The sequence below is a fragment of the Lactuca sativa genome, unplaced genomic scaffold (assembly GCF_002870075.4).
Source record: "Lactuca sativa cultivar Salinas unplaced genomic scaffold, Lsat_Salinas_v11 Lsat_1_v11_unplaced_06, whole genome shotgun sequence".
Classification (NCBI taxonomy): Eukaryota; Viridiplantae; Streptophyta; class Magnoliopsida; order Asterales; family Asteraceae; genus Lactuca; species Lactuca sativa.
This window is the reverse complement of record NW_026440198.1, coordinates 1-13,763: the sequence shown is the minus strand read 5'-3', so window position 1 is coordinate 13,763 and position 13,763 is coordinate 1. Positions and strand designations below refer to the sequence as shown.

The window sequence follows — 13,763 nt, the reverse complement described above, 5'->3', positions numbered from 1 at the left end:
ATTGCAGACACTTCTGTTGTGGAACTCAAGACTTAAGCAATTCTCATCAAAGCCTTGTTAAATTGCAAAGACTACTTCTATTGTGGAACTCAAGAATTAAACAATGCTCATCAATGCTTTTCTTAAAGTGCATAGACTTATATTGTGGAACTCAAAAATCAAACAATGCTCGTCAAAGCTTTGCTTAAATTGCGTAGTCTATTATGGAACTCAAGAATAAAGAAATGCTCATCAAAGCTTTACTAAATTGCAAAGATTACTTCTATTATGGAATTTAAGAATCAAACAACGCTCATGAAAGCTTTTCTAAACTGCATAGACTTCTAATGTGGAACTCAAGAATGAAACAATGCTCATCCAAGCTTTGCTTAAATTGTATAGACTTCTACTGTGGAACTCAAGAATTAAACAATGCTCTTCAAAGCATTGCTAAATTGTGAAGACGACTTTTCTTCAGGTACTCAAGAATTAAACAATGCTTATTGAACTAAATTGTGTTGTCTTTTAATGTGGAACTAAAGAATGACATAATTCTTGTCAATGCCTTGCTTAAATTGCATAGACTTCTATTGTGGAACTTAAGAATTAAACCATGCTTATCAAAGCTTTGCTAAATCGCGAAGACTACTTCTGTTGTGGAACTCACGAATTAAACAACGCTCATGAAATCTTTGCTAAATTGCATAGACTTCTAAGGTGGAACTCAAGAATGAAACAATGCTCATTAGAGCTTTGCTTCAAATGTATAGACTTCTATTGTGTAACTCGATAATTAAACAATGCTCTTCAAACCTTTCCTAAATTGCGAAGACGAGTTTTATTGAGCTACTCAAGAATTAAACAATGCTTATTGAACTAAATTGCATAGACTTTTAATGTGGAACTAAAGAATGAAATAATTCTTATCAATGCCTTGCTTAAATTGCATAGACTTCTATTATGGAACTTAAGAATTAAACAATGCTTATCAAAGCTTTGCTAAATTGTGAAGACTACTTGTATTGTGGAACTCAAAAAACAATGCATAACAAAGCTTTGCTAAATTGCATAGACTTCTAATGTGGAACTCAAGAATGAAACAATGCTCAACAAAGCTTTGCATAAATTGCAGACACTTCTGTTGTGGAACTCAAGACTTAAGCAATTCTCATCAAAGCCTTGTTAAATTGCAAAGACTACTTCTATTGTGGAACTCAAGAATTAAACAATGCTCATCAATGCTTTTCTTAAAGTGCATAGACTTATATTGTGGAACTCAAAAATCAAACAATGCTCGTCAAAGCTTTGCTTAAATTGTGTAGACTTCTATTATGGAACTCAAGAATAAAGAAATGCTCATCAAAGCTTTACTAAATTGCAAAGATTACTTCTATTATGGAATTTAAGAATCAAACAACGCTCATCAAAGCTTTTCTAAACTGCATAGACTTCTAATGTGGAACTCAAGAATGAAACAATGCTCATCCAAGCTTTGCTTAAATTGTATAGACTTCTACTGTGGAACTCAAGAATTAAACAATGCTCTTCAAAGCATTGCTAAATTGTGAAGACGACTTTTCTTCAGGTACTCAAGAATTAAACAATGCTTATTGAACTAAATTGTGTTGTCTTTTAATGTGGAACTAAAGAATGACATAATTCTTGTCAATGCCTTGCTTAAATTGCATAGACTTCTATTGTGGAACTTAAGAATTAAACCATGCTTATCAAAGCTTTGCTAAATCGCGAAGACTACTTCTGTTGTGGAACTCACGAATTAAACAACGCTCATGAAATCTTTGCTAAATTGCATAGACTTCTAAGGTGGAACTCAAGAATGAAACAATGCTCATTAGAGCTTTGCTTCAAATGTATAGACTTCTATTGTGTAACTCGATAATTAAACAATGCTCTTCAAACCTTTCCTAAATTGCGAAGACGAGTTTTATTGAGCTACTCAAGAATTAAACAATGCTTATTGAACTAAATTGCATAGACTTTTAATGTGGAACTAAAGAATGAAATAATTCTTATCAATGCCTTGCTTAAATTGCATAGACTTCTATTATGGAACTTAAGAATTAAACAATGCTTATCAAAGCTTTGCTAAATTGTGAAGACTACTTGTATTGTGGAACTCAAGAAACAATGCATAACAAAGCTTTGCTAAATTGCATAGACTTCTAATGTGGAACTCAAGAATGAAACAATGCTCAACAAAGCTTTGCATAAATTGCAGACACTTCTGTTGTGGAACTCAAGACTTAAGCAATTCTCATCAAAGCTTTGTTAAATTGCAAAGACTACTTCTATTGTGGAACTCAAGAATTAAACAATGCTCATCAATGCTTTTCTTAAAGTGCATAGACTTATATTGTGGAACTCAAAAATCAAACAATGCTCGTCAAAGCTTTGCTTAAATTGCGTAGACTTCTATTATGGAACTCAAGAATAAAGAAATGCTCATCAAAGCTTTACTAAATTGCAAAGATTACTTCTATTATGGAATTTAAGAATCAAACAACGCTCATGAAAGCTTTTCTAAACTGCATAGACTTCTAATGTGGAACTCAAGAATGAAACAATGCTCATCCAAGCTTTGCTTAAATTGTATAGACTTCTACTGTGGAACTCAAGAATTAAACAATGCTAATTCTAGACTTTTTCGCTTTCTCTCTCTACTTTCTCTCTCTTCCCTTGATTCTTTCTGACGGTGGTGCGATCTAGTTTCGATTCATCGGTGCTGCTTTTCCGACGTATTTCATTTAATTTGGTGAAGCAATTTCTCTTCTATTTCCATTGTCTTAATGGGAGCATCATCCAAATCGGATCGATTGAAGGAAGTGAAGGTAAAACCTCCGGATAAAAGTGCTGCTGTCCGGTTCACTAAGACTGAAGTGGATGTGAAGGATCTAATTCCGCCTGGAATTATTGAGCAATCTTCAGCTACGATCTATAAAGCTCGTCGTAAGCCTAGTGTCTCTGGAGCTGTTGCGTCAGGAATTGGTAAAGCTGAGTGGAAAATGGAGGGTAAAGCTTTCAGAGTCAAGAATAGAGGCCGTAAGCTGGTGGATGGGTTAACTTCGATGGATACTGAGGATTATGATTTTGAAGAAGGATTTGAAGAAGTATCAGGAGATGATTTGGAATCAGTATCAGCTTGGGATTCAGACTCTATCAACTCTTTTCCTAGATCTGAAAGCAATATGATGGAATTGAAGTATGGAACTACTGGAGAGGTAAAAAATGATGGAGATCAAGTTGTTTCTATTCCTTCAGGTAACACTGCTAATTTGTTGAAAAATTGGGATGGATCGAAATTGAGTAATGCTGTTCAGGATCCTAATATGGAATTGAAGAATGTTACGAATGAAATGATTAGGGTGAATCCTAACATTGAGGTGATTGATATCAATATTCATGATAGTTCTAAATTGGATGAGAATAAAGGTGTGAAGTGTAGAGATGATGGGGATAAGATTGTTATCAGTAGTGAAGAATTTATTCCGGGGGTTGGCTTTCAATTTCTTAGTGATTTGAAGGTGGAGAAGACTGTGGGGAAGGATTTAGACAGTGAAAAGAATCAGGAAATGGATGTTGATAAGTCAAATTTGGAAAAGAAAGACAAGGAGATAGAAGGTAATACTGAAGATGATAACACTTCTGATGAGGAAGGGGATAATGATTCAAGTGAGGATGACTCTAGTGGGGAAGAGGAAAATGAGATAGAAGAAGAGGTTAATGCTAAGAGTAATATGGGTAATAACTGCAATGAGAAATCAGGTACTGTTATCAATAGCATTAATTTACTTCCTTCTATTTTGGGAAATGCTAAGAATAGTAATAAGGAGGATGGAGGAATGCAGGGGAATGTGATGAACTCTTATGCTGGAGTGTTAAAGGGTAATAGACATAAGGGTAAAATAGATGTTAGATTCATTCCAGGGGAGAATGGGGAAGATGATGGACCTGTAATAATTCCATTAGAGAATCTAAAGAATGCTAGTATTCCATTTACTAATACTCTTTATGGTTATATGATTGACAAGAAGTTGGCGTTCCCTGTTATTCAGAAAGAAGTAAGAAGATTGTGGAAGAATATGGGTTTGGAAGAGGTATTCATGAACAGCAAAGGTTTTTTCTTCTTTAAATTCAGTGATGAAAAGGGGATGTTATCTGTTTTGGAGGGTAGTCCTTGGTTAATGTTTAATAATATGCCTTTATTTCTTCAACGATGGAGGCCTGGTTTGACATTAACTAAGAACAAGCATGATAAAATTCCTGTTTGGATTAAAATATTTGATTTGCCCTTGGAAGTTTGGAGTGGTGAAAACTTATGTAGAATTGCTAGTAAGATAGGTATTCCTTTGGCTTTTGATTCCTTTACTGAGGATATGTGTTTGGAACATAAAGGAAGGAATGCTTATGCTAGAATTCTTGTTGAAATGGCAGCTGGGAAGGAATGGAGAAAGAAGATTGATATTGCTACTTGGGATTTTGTTTCTAATTCTGCTGTGATTCAAAGTTTTGATGTTGAATATGCTTGGATTCCTTCTAGATGTAATCATTGCAAAGTCTATGGGCATGTAGATAAAGTTTGTGCTGCTGCTATGAATGTTGTGAAGGAGGATAATAATGAAGAAGTGAGAAATCTAAAGAATAATAAAGGGAAGGAAGTTGATAATGGGGATGGGTTCACAGAAGTTAAATATAAAAAGGTTATGGGTAACATTGATGGTGAAGGCACTAGTAAATCTCAAGTGGGTAATTATCAATCTAATAATATGAAGAATAATGGAAAGAATGGGAATTGGAGAAGGGGTATTTTTTCTAAAGGCAATAATGGGAGCAGAGGTGGAAATGGTAAAGGGCAAAATTGGAATTGGAGTAATAAAGGAGTAAGTCACTGGAATTTAGAAAAGAATAGAAATTATGAGAAGTTTGTTAATGGGAAAGATGATATAGGAAATCGGGGGTTGAAGGAGAATAATAAGCAGCAGGTTGTAGTGGGAAAGGATAACAAGAAAGAGATGGGCAATGTTAGTATTGGTAGTGAGAATAAAACAGGGGAGGGATTAAGTAATAAAAACAGCTTTGGAATTTTGGGAGAGATTGAAGAGGAAGTATTGGATAAAATGGAAGAGGATGATAAGATTATGAAGACTGTTGCTAATCAAAATGTTGATAGTGAAGAAGGTGAAATGGGTTCTAATGAAAGCAAGAATAATAAATTGATGTCTTCAATCAAGGGAGAGGGGAAGAAGAAAGGAAATGAAAGTAATAAAGTGAATAAAGATAAGTTGGAGGCGGATAATAATAGCAGTAAGTTGGGGAGTTCTCAGGCATTTGAGGAGGTAAATGCCAGAAATTCTGTTTTTTCCCAATGATGTCTGTTGGTGCTTGGAATGTTAGGGGATTGAATAAGTCTGTTAAACAGAAGGAGGTTATTGATGTTATTAGGTGTAATAACCTTGGTATTTGTGCTGTGATTGAATCTCATGTAAAAATTCTAAATCTCAAGAGTGTTTGTGCTAAGACTTTTGGGCAGTGGGATTGGATATCTAATAATAATAGTTGTGAAGCTGGTACTAGAATAATTGTGGGGTGGAATCCGAGACTTTTTGATGTGATTCTGCTGTCTCAATCCAAACAGGTTATTCATTGTTATGTGAAATTGTGTAATTCGGATATTGGCATGTATTTGTCTTTTATATATGCTGCTTCGAATTATATTGAAAGAAGATTGCTTTGGGATAATTTGAAAAAACATAGTTTGGTTGTTAATAGGGAAGCTTGGGGTTTATTAGGTGATTTTAATGTTGCTTTAAAACCTTCGGAATATTCTGAAAGCTGTTCTAGAACTCCTAAAGGAGTTGAAGATTTTGTTGATTGTTTGAGTTTTATAGAAGTGGAGGACTTGAAGTCTTATGGGTTTCAGTTTACTTGGAACAAAACCCCTATGGGTAATATGGGGCTGTTAAAGAAGCTTGATAGAGTTATGGTTAATCAAAAATTTATGTTGAACCATCCTCTTGCTCATGCTGTCTTTAAACCATACAGAAATTCGGATCATTGCCCTGCTATCTTAAATTTTCCTGGTAACAAAGTAAAGTGGAAGCCTTCTTTTAGATTTGCGAATTTTATCTCTGAGAAGGAGGAATTTCTCCCTTTGGTTAAGGAGGTTTGGGATAAGAATATTGATGGGTATTTTATGTTTAAAGTGACACAAAAGTTGAAGATTCTCAAAAAACATTGCAGGGAGATGTGTAATAAATATTGGGGAGCTGGAAAAAGAATACAGAAGTTAAGAAAGGATTTGGAGTGTAAACAACAAGATATTGACAATAATCCTTTTGATTGCAAGATTAGGGAAGAGCATGCTAATATTCTCTTAGATTTTAATATTGCTTGTATTGATGAAGAAAAGATTCTTGCTCAGCGTGCTAAAATCAAATGGTTACAGGATGGGGACAATAACTCTAAATTCTTCCACAAAATTGTTAAAAGCAGAGGTATCAATAATCGTATTCAGATGGTTCTGAATGAAGATGGTCGTTGGGTGAGTGGGAAGGCTATGATAGAGAAATTTGTGTCTCATTTTAATAAGTTTTTGGGATGTAAGGATGATACTGATTTGACAGGCTTAAATGATGAGTTTTTTCCTAAAAAATTGGACAGTAGGGTGGCTGTTGATATGATTAGAGTGGTTACTGATGAAGAAATTAAATTGGCGATGTTTGACATAGATGACAATCGTGCCCCTGGGCCTGATGGGTATTCTTCGAAATTTTTTAAAAGTGCTTGGAGTATTGTTGGTCCAGATGTGTGTAAGGCTGTGAGAGAATTTTTTTGGACTGGTAAATTGCTGAATGGGATTAATGCCACGAGAATTGTTCTGGTCCCTAAAGTTGAAGTTCCGAGGAAAGTTTCTGATTTTAGACCTATAGCTTGCTGTAACACTTTTTATAAATGTATCAGTAAGATTATAGTAAATAGAATTAGAAATTGCTTGGGTGATATTGTTAGTAATAACCAATCAGCTTTTATTCCTGGTAGATCTATTTTGGACAATATTCTTCTTGCTCAGGAGTTGATGGTGGGGTACAAAAAAAAGAGAGGTACCCCTAAATGTACGATAAAGATTGATGTACAAAAGGCTTATGATACGGTGGATTGGGATTTTCTTAATAGAGTTCTGCAGGGATTTGGGTTTCATCCAGTCATGGTTAAATGGATTATGGCTTGTGTTTCTTCCCCGTGGTTCATGCTCAATTTTAATGGTGAAGATCATGGGTATTTTGAAGGAAAGCGTGGGCTTAGGCAGGGAGATCCTTTATCTCCTTACCTATTTACTATAGTTATGGAGGTTTTCAATATTATTATGGGTAAACTTATTGAAGATTCTTTGAATTTTAAGTTCCATAGTAAGTGTTTGAGACTCAGAATTTCCCATTTATGTTTTGCTGATGATTTGTTAATTTTTTCTTATGGTAATGGGAATTCGGCCAGAATTATAAGGAAGGCCCTTGATGATTTCAATAAGATTTCAGGGCTGAAGGTTAGTATGGAAAAAAGTCAGATTTATTTCAGTTGTGTTAAGCCTAATATGAGAAGGATTATTTTGGGTATTCTTCCTTATGAAGTTGGGAAATTTCCATTTAAATATTTGGGGGTTCCTATGTGTGTTACTAAACTGTTTGATAGAGATTGTAAAAAGTTGATTGAAAAGATTAAGTTGAGAATTTTCAATTGGAAGTGTAAAACCTTATCTTTTGCTGGCAGATTGCAACTCATTAATTCGGTTTTAACTTCTATTCATGTTTATTGGGCCTCTATTTTTAAAATTCCAATTGCTACTATAAATGAGATTGAAAAGATGTGCAGGAGTTTTTTATGGGCTAATGGTGAGATAGTTAAAGGGAAAGCTAAAGTTAAATGGCTTGATATTTGTAAACCTAAGGAGTATGGTGGGCTGGGAATAAAGAATTTGAGGAAATGGAATGATGCTTTACTTGCTAAACATGTTTGGAATGTGGTTAATAACAAAAATTCCCTGTGGGTGCAGTGGGTGAGAATCAATTATATTGGCAGCAGGAATTTTTGGGATATTCTGCAGAAAAAGAGTATGAACTGGACATGGAAGAGATTTTTGGAGATAAGGAATACTGTTAGGCCTCATGTTATTTCTTGTGTGGGTAATGGGAGGAACACTTCTTTATGGCATGATTGGTGGCATCCTATTGGTATTCTTTGCGCCATTATTCCTAGGAGAGAGTGGATTAGTAATGGGCTTAGTGATTCTGCTTTAGTTTGTGATGTTCTTGAGTTGGAGTCGTATTCTTGGCCGGTTGAGTGGGTTAATAAGTACCCTGGATTGACTGAAGCTCCTATGTTTTGTATTGATTCTAATTTGAATGATGTTATTGGATGGAGGGATAAGGGAGGTATATGCAGAAAATTCTCTTGCAAACAGGTATGGAATGATTTGAATAATTTTGGGGATATTGTGCCTTGGTTTAATCTTGTTTGGTATAATAATTGCATTCCTCGCAACTCTTTTATTTTATGGCTGGCTGTCCTGAACAGATTAAAAACTCAGGATAGGGTTAGAGGATGGGAATTGGCTGGTAATTTGCTGTGTCCTTTTTGTGATAATGTTCCTGATTCGCATAGCCATTTATTCTTTAATTGTGAGTATTCCTCTAGAATCTGGAAATATTTCTGCAGTAAAGTGGGGCTAAATTTGAAAAGGGTTGAATGGAATGATCTTATTTTAATGTTGAACAGAATGCTTAAAATGAAGACAGGTGAGAATTTGATCATTAAATGTATGTTTGCTAGCTGTGTGTCTAATATTTGGAGAGAGAGAAATGCTAGACTTTTTGGTTCCAGCAGAATATCAGTTGAGGGGGTTATAGCTAGAATTGAGAATGAGATTCGTTTGAAGCTGATGGGATTAAAGAAAAGAGTTAAAATGATCAATAATAAGGTTTATTTGATCTGGGGTATTTCGGGAATTGAGAATGTTGAATAATGAAGATCAATTTCTGGTTTTGCTGTTTTGAGTGTGGTTGGTTATGGTTTTGGGTTTGGCAGTGGTGGCAGTTAAATAAGGATGATGTTATTAATGGTATTTGGTGGGGGTTTTTTGGGAATAAAAATATGCACAAAGGAATTGACGGAATATGTCGCTGGTTGGAGAGTTTACTCTTTAATCATGTGACTTGTACCTATGGGATTTGCTGTTTGGATATGATCTTAATTGAGATTATCCAAATAGTGAATCCTAGACATGTGATTGATGCCATGTCTAGTATGAAACTTAATTTGATTCACTGGTGTTTTGGAATTATTTTTTTGTGTTTCTATTTGAGTTGTGGTGCAGAAAGGCGAAGCAAAGGTTGGTGGTGGGCAATAGTTGTGGAGAGATTATGGATTTCCTGTTGAAGACTTTGAAGGATGTTATGGACAAGGGTCGCGACAGGAGCTTTGGGTCTATTTGTTGTTTGGGGCATTCCTGTTTTATCCGTGATGTTATGTTTTTTTGTGGATTAGTTTATAGGGATTTCCTTGTTATTTGTGATTTGTGGGTTTTGAACTTGTGGTTTTTTTTCTTAAAGGTTAGCTTATGGATTGAGGGTTTTTTTAAAGGCCTTACCCCTTGCTTTGGTTTCTTTATCTTTTGGAGGTTTGGTTGGAGCAAGGGGGTGAAGTTACCTTTTTTCCCTCTTTCAATAAGTCCTTGGGCTAACTTTAAGGAATTTAGGGATTATTGGGGTTGTGAGTGGTTAGTTCTTAGTATTAGGAAGTGGTTTGGTAGTTGGTTATGGATAGGCTGGTTATTATTGTACTTTGTTTGAATTTTTGGTGTTTGTATTCTTTTATTCTTTTTAATAAAGTTTGCTGAGCTTTGGCTCTTTCAAAAAAAAAAAAAAAGAATTAAACAATGCTCTTCAAAGCATTGCTAAATTGTGAAGACGACTTTTCTTCAGGTACTCAAGAATTAAACAATGCTTATTGAACTAAATTGTGTTGTCTTTTAATGTGGAACTAAAGAATGAAATAATTCTTGTCAATGCCTTGCTTAAATTGCATAGACTTCTATTGTGGAACTTAAGAATTAAACCATGCTTATCAAAGCTTTGCTAAATCGCGAAGACTACTTCTGTTGTGGAACTCACGAATTAAACAACGCTCATGAAATCTTTGCTAAATTGCATAGACTTCTAAGGTGGAACTCAAGAATGAAACAATGCTCGGTGATGGATGTTAAAATTCAGAATAACTCTAATAGGGAAGATAATGAAGTTGTGAAGATAATAACTGATGGGAAGAAAAGGGCTAATAACAATGAAGATTTCATTCCAGGAGTGGGATTTCAGTTTCTGAATGAATTGAAGGAAGAAGGACAGGTGGGAAAGGGAGTTGATAAGGGTATAATTCAGAATATGGATATGGATGATTTGAAAGTGGATAAGAAGGAGAATAAGTTGGGAGATGATAATGAAGAAGAGAGTTCAGAAGATGAAGAGGGGGAAGTTGATTCAAGTGAGGAGGAAACTAGTGAAGATGAGGAAATAATGATGGAGGAGGAGGATATTAATAATATTAGTAATGATAATAATGGGAATTTGGTTGCAGGCACTGTTATTAATAGTATTAATACCTTTCCTTCTATTTTGGGAGCAGCTAAAATTGGAAATTCGATGGAGAAGGATGTGCAGGGGAATTTAAAGAACTCTTATGCTGGTGTGTTAAAAGGGAATAGGCATAAGGGTAAGATTGATGTTAGATATATTCCAGGGGAAAAAGGTGAAGAAGATGGTCCTGTTATTATCCCAATTGAAAATCTAAAAAATGCGAGTATTCCTTATGTGAATACTTTATATGGATATATGATTGATAAGAAATTGGCTTTTCCAGTGATTCAAAAGGAGGTAAGAAGGCTATGGAAGAATGTGGGTCTTGAAGAGGTATTCATGAATAATAAAGGATTCTTCTTTTTTAAATTCAGTGATGAACAAGGGATGTTATCTATTCTTGAAGGAAGTCCATGGCTAATGTTCAATAATATGCCTTTATTTCTACAAAGATGGAGACCAGGTTTGACTTTAACTAAAAATAGACATGATAAGATTCCGGTTTGGGTCAAGATTTATGACTTACCTTTGGAAGTTTGGAGTGGGGATAATCTGTGCATTATTGCTAGTAAATTGGGAATTCCTCTTGCGTTTGATTCTTTTACTGAGGAGATGTGTTTGGAACATAAAGGGAGAAATGCTTATGCTAGGATCCTTATCGAAATGTCAGCTGATAAAGAATGGAAAAGAAACATTGATATCTCAACGTGGGATTTTGTTACTAATTCTGCTGTTATTCAAAGCTTTGATGTGGAATATGCTTGGATGCCATCTAGGTGCAGTCATTGTAAAGTGTTTGGGCACATAGATAAGGTCTGTATGGCTAGTATGATGGGTGCTAAATCTATGCAAAATGGTGGCAGTGGGATTAGCAAGGAAGATAAAGGGAAAAATGTGATTGATGATGAAGGATTTACAGAATTTACTAATAGGAAAAATAAAATTATTAAAGATGGAGAAGGTACAAGCAATTCTATGTGGAAAGCTGCTAATATAGGTAATCAGAAAAATAAAGGGAAGAGTAATTTCTCAAGAGTGGGGAATAAGTTTAGGGGTCAATATGGGAACAAAAGTGGAAATGGTTGGGGACAAAATGGGAATTGGAATAACAAAGGAGTGGGGCATTGGAATTTGGAGAAGAATAAAAAATTTGAGAAGATGGGTTCTGGACAGTATAATAATAATGACCAGGTAAATAATGGAGATAAAAGACAGGTGACTATAAAGAAGAATGTCAATGATATGGCTGAGATTAAGAAGAGTGATAAGGAAACTGATAGCAGCAATAAAAATAGCTTTGAAGTTTTGGGATTGATTGATGAGGAAGCTATAATTGGAATGGAAAAGGATGATAAAAGAGATAAAATTGGTGTTCAATTTGATGATCTGAATTGCACTCTCTCTGCTACTGATGACAACAGATTGAAATATAATGAGATTCATAACATGGGCATTAGCAATGAAGATCTTGTGATGGTTAATGCTGAAAAGAAGATGGATAGCAAGAGGAATAATGATAGCAGTAGTATTAGTGGATTATCTCAGGCATTTGAGGTGGTAAATGCCAAAAATCATGTTATTAGTCAATGATGTCGATTGGTGTTTGGAATGTTAGGGGGTTAAATAAAGCTGTTAAGCAAAAAGAGGTTATGGATGTTATAAGGGATAATAAGCTGGGAATGTGTGCTGTTGTTGAATCCCATGTCAAAATTTCAAATTTAAAGAATGTGTGTAGTAAATCTTTTGGAAACTGGGATTGGGTTTCTAATAACAAACAGTGTGATGTTGGTACTAGAATAATTGTTGGATGGGATCCAAAATTATTTGATGTTATGGTTTTATCTCAATCGAAACAGGTGATTCATTGCTTTGTCAAATTTTCTGGTTCTAATTATAGCATGTTTTTTTCCTTCATCTATGCTGCTTCCGGTTATATTGAAAGAAGGGTTTTATGGGAAGATTTGAAAAAATTCAGCTTAACTGTGAAAAAGGAAGCTTGGTGTATTTTGGGTGATTTCAATGTTGTGTTAAAAGATTCCGATTATTCAGAAGGATGCTCGAGATGTCTGAAAGGAGTTGATGATTTTCGAGAATGTATCAATTTTATTGAAGTTGAAGATTTGAATAGCACTGGGTTTCAATTCACTTGGAATAAATCGCCTTCTGGGAATAAAGGAATTTTAAAGAAGCTGGATAGGATTATGGTCAACACGAAATTTATTTCTGATTATCCTTCAGCTTATGCTGCATTTAAACCATACAGAACTTCTGATCACTGTCCTGCTATTCTTTTCATTCCTAATGATAAATTGAGATGGAAAGCTTCCTTTAGATTTGCTAATTTCATTGCGGATAAAGAAGAATTTCTGCCTATGGTGAAGGATATCTGGTCCTCAAATATTGAAGGCTTTTTTATGTTCAAAGTTACTCAGAAACTGAAAATGTTGAAGAGTCAGTGTAAACAGATGTGTAGTAAGTTCAGAGGGTCAGGAAGGAAAATTAAGGATCTAAGGGAGCAATTGGGAAATATTCAGTTGAAAATTGATCAGGAGCCGTTTAATGCTTCATATCGGGAGGAGCATGCTAATATTCTTTTTGAATATAATGTTGCTTGTAATGATGAAGAAAAGCTGCTTTCTCAAAGATCTAGATCAAATGGCTTTCTGATGGGGATAATAACACTAAGTTTTTTCACAGTTGTTTGAAAAGCAGGATTAACAGGGAATCGGATTTTGATGGTGCTTGATGAAGATGGAAGATGGATCAGGGGGAAGGCTATGAAAGAGAAATTTATTAATCATTTTAAGAATTTCTTGGGATGTGAAGTTGCCACTGATTTGTCCTATACTTAATAATGAGTTTTTTTATTAATAAGTTGGATAAAAAAGTGGCAATGAATATGATAAGAGTGGTCACAGATGAAGAAGTTAAAGTAGCTATGTTTGATATTGCTGACAATCATGCTCCTGGTCCTGATGGGTTTTCCTCTAAGTTTTTAAGAGTGCTTGGAGTATTATTGGGACAGATATTTGTAAAGCTGTGAGGGAATTTTTCTGGACAGGAAAATTATTGAAGGGTATTAATGCTACTAGGATTGTGTTGATTCCTAAAGTGGAAGAACCAAGGAAAGTTACTGATTTTCGG

The 13,763-nt window shown here is 34.8% G+C and overlaps 1 protein-coding gene across 1 annotated transcript; it reads left to right on the top strand.

Moving 5' to 3' along the window:
• The first annotated feature begins 12,208 nt into the window (after positions 1-12,208).
• On the top strand, positions 12,209-13,324 carry LOC128129502 (uncharacterized). Its single transcript, XM_052767977.1, has one exon. The coding sequence runs from the start codon at positions 12,209-12,211 to the stop codon at positions 13,322-13,324; it is 1,116 nt and encodes a 371-aa protein (XP_052623937.1).
• The last annotated feature ends 439 nt before the right edge of the window (positions 13,325-13,763 follow it).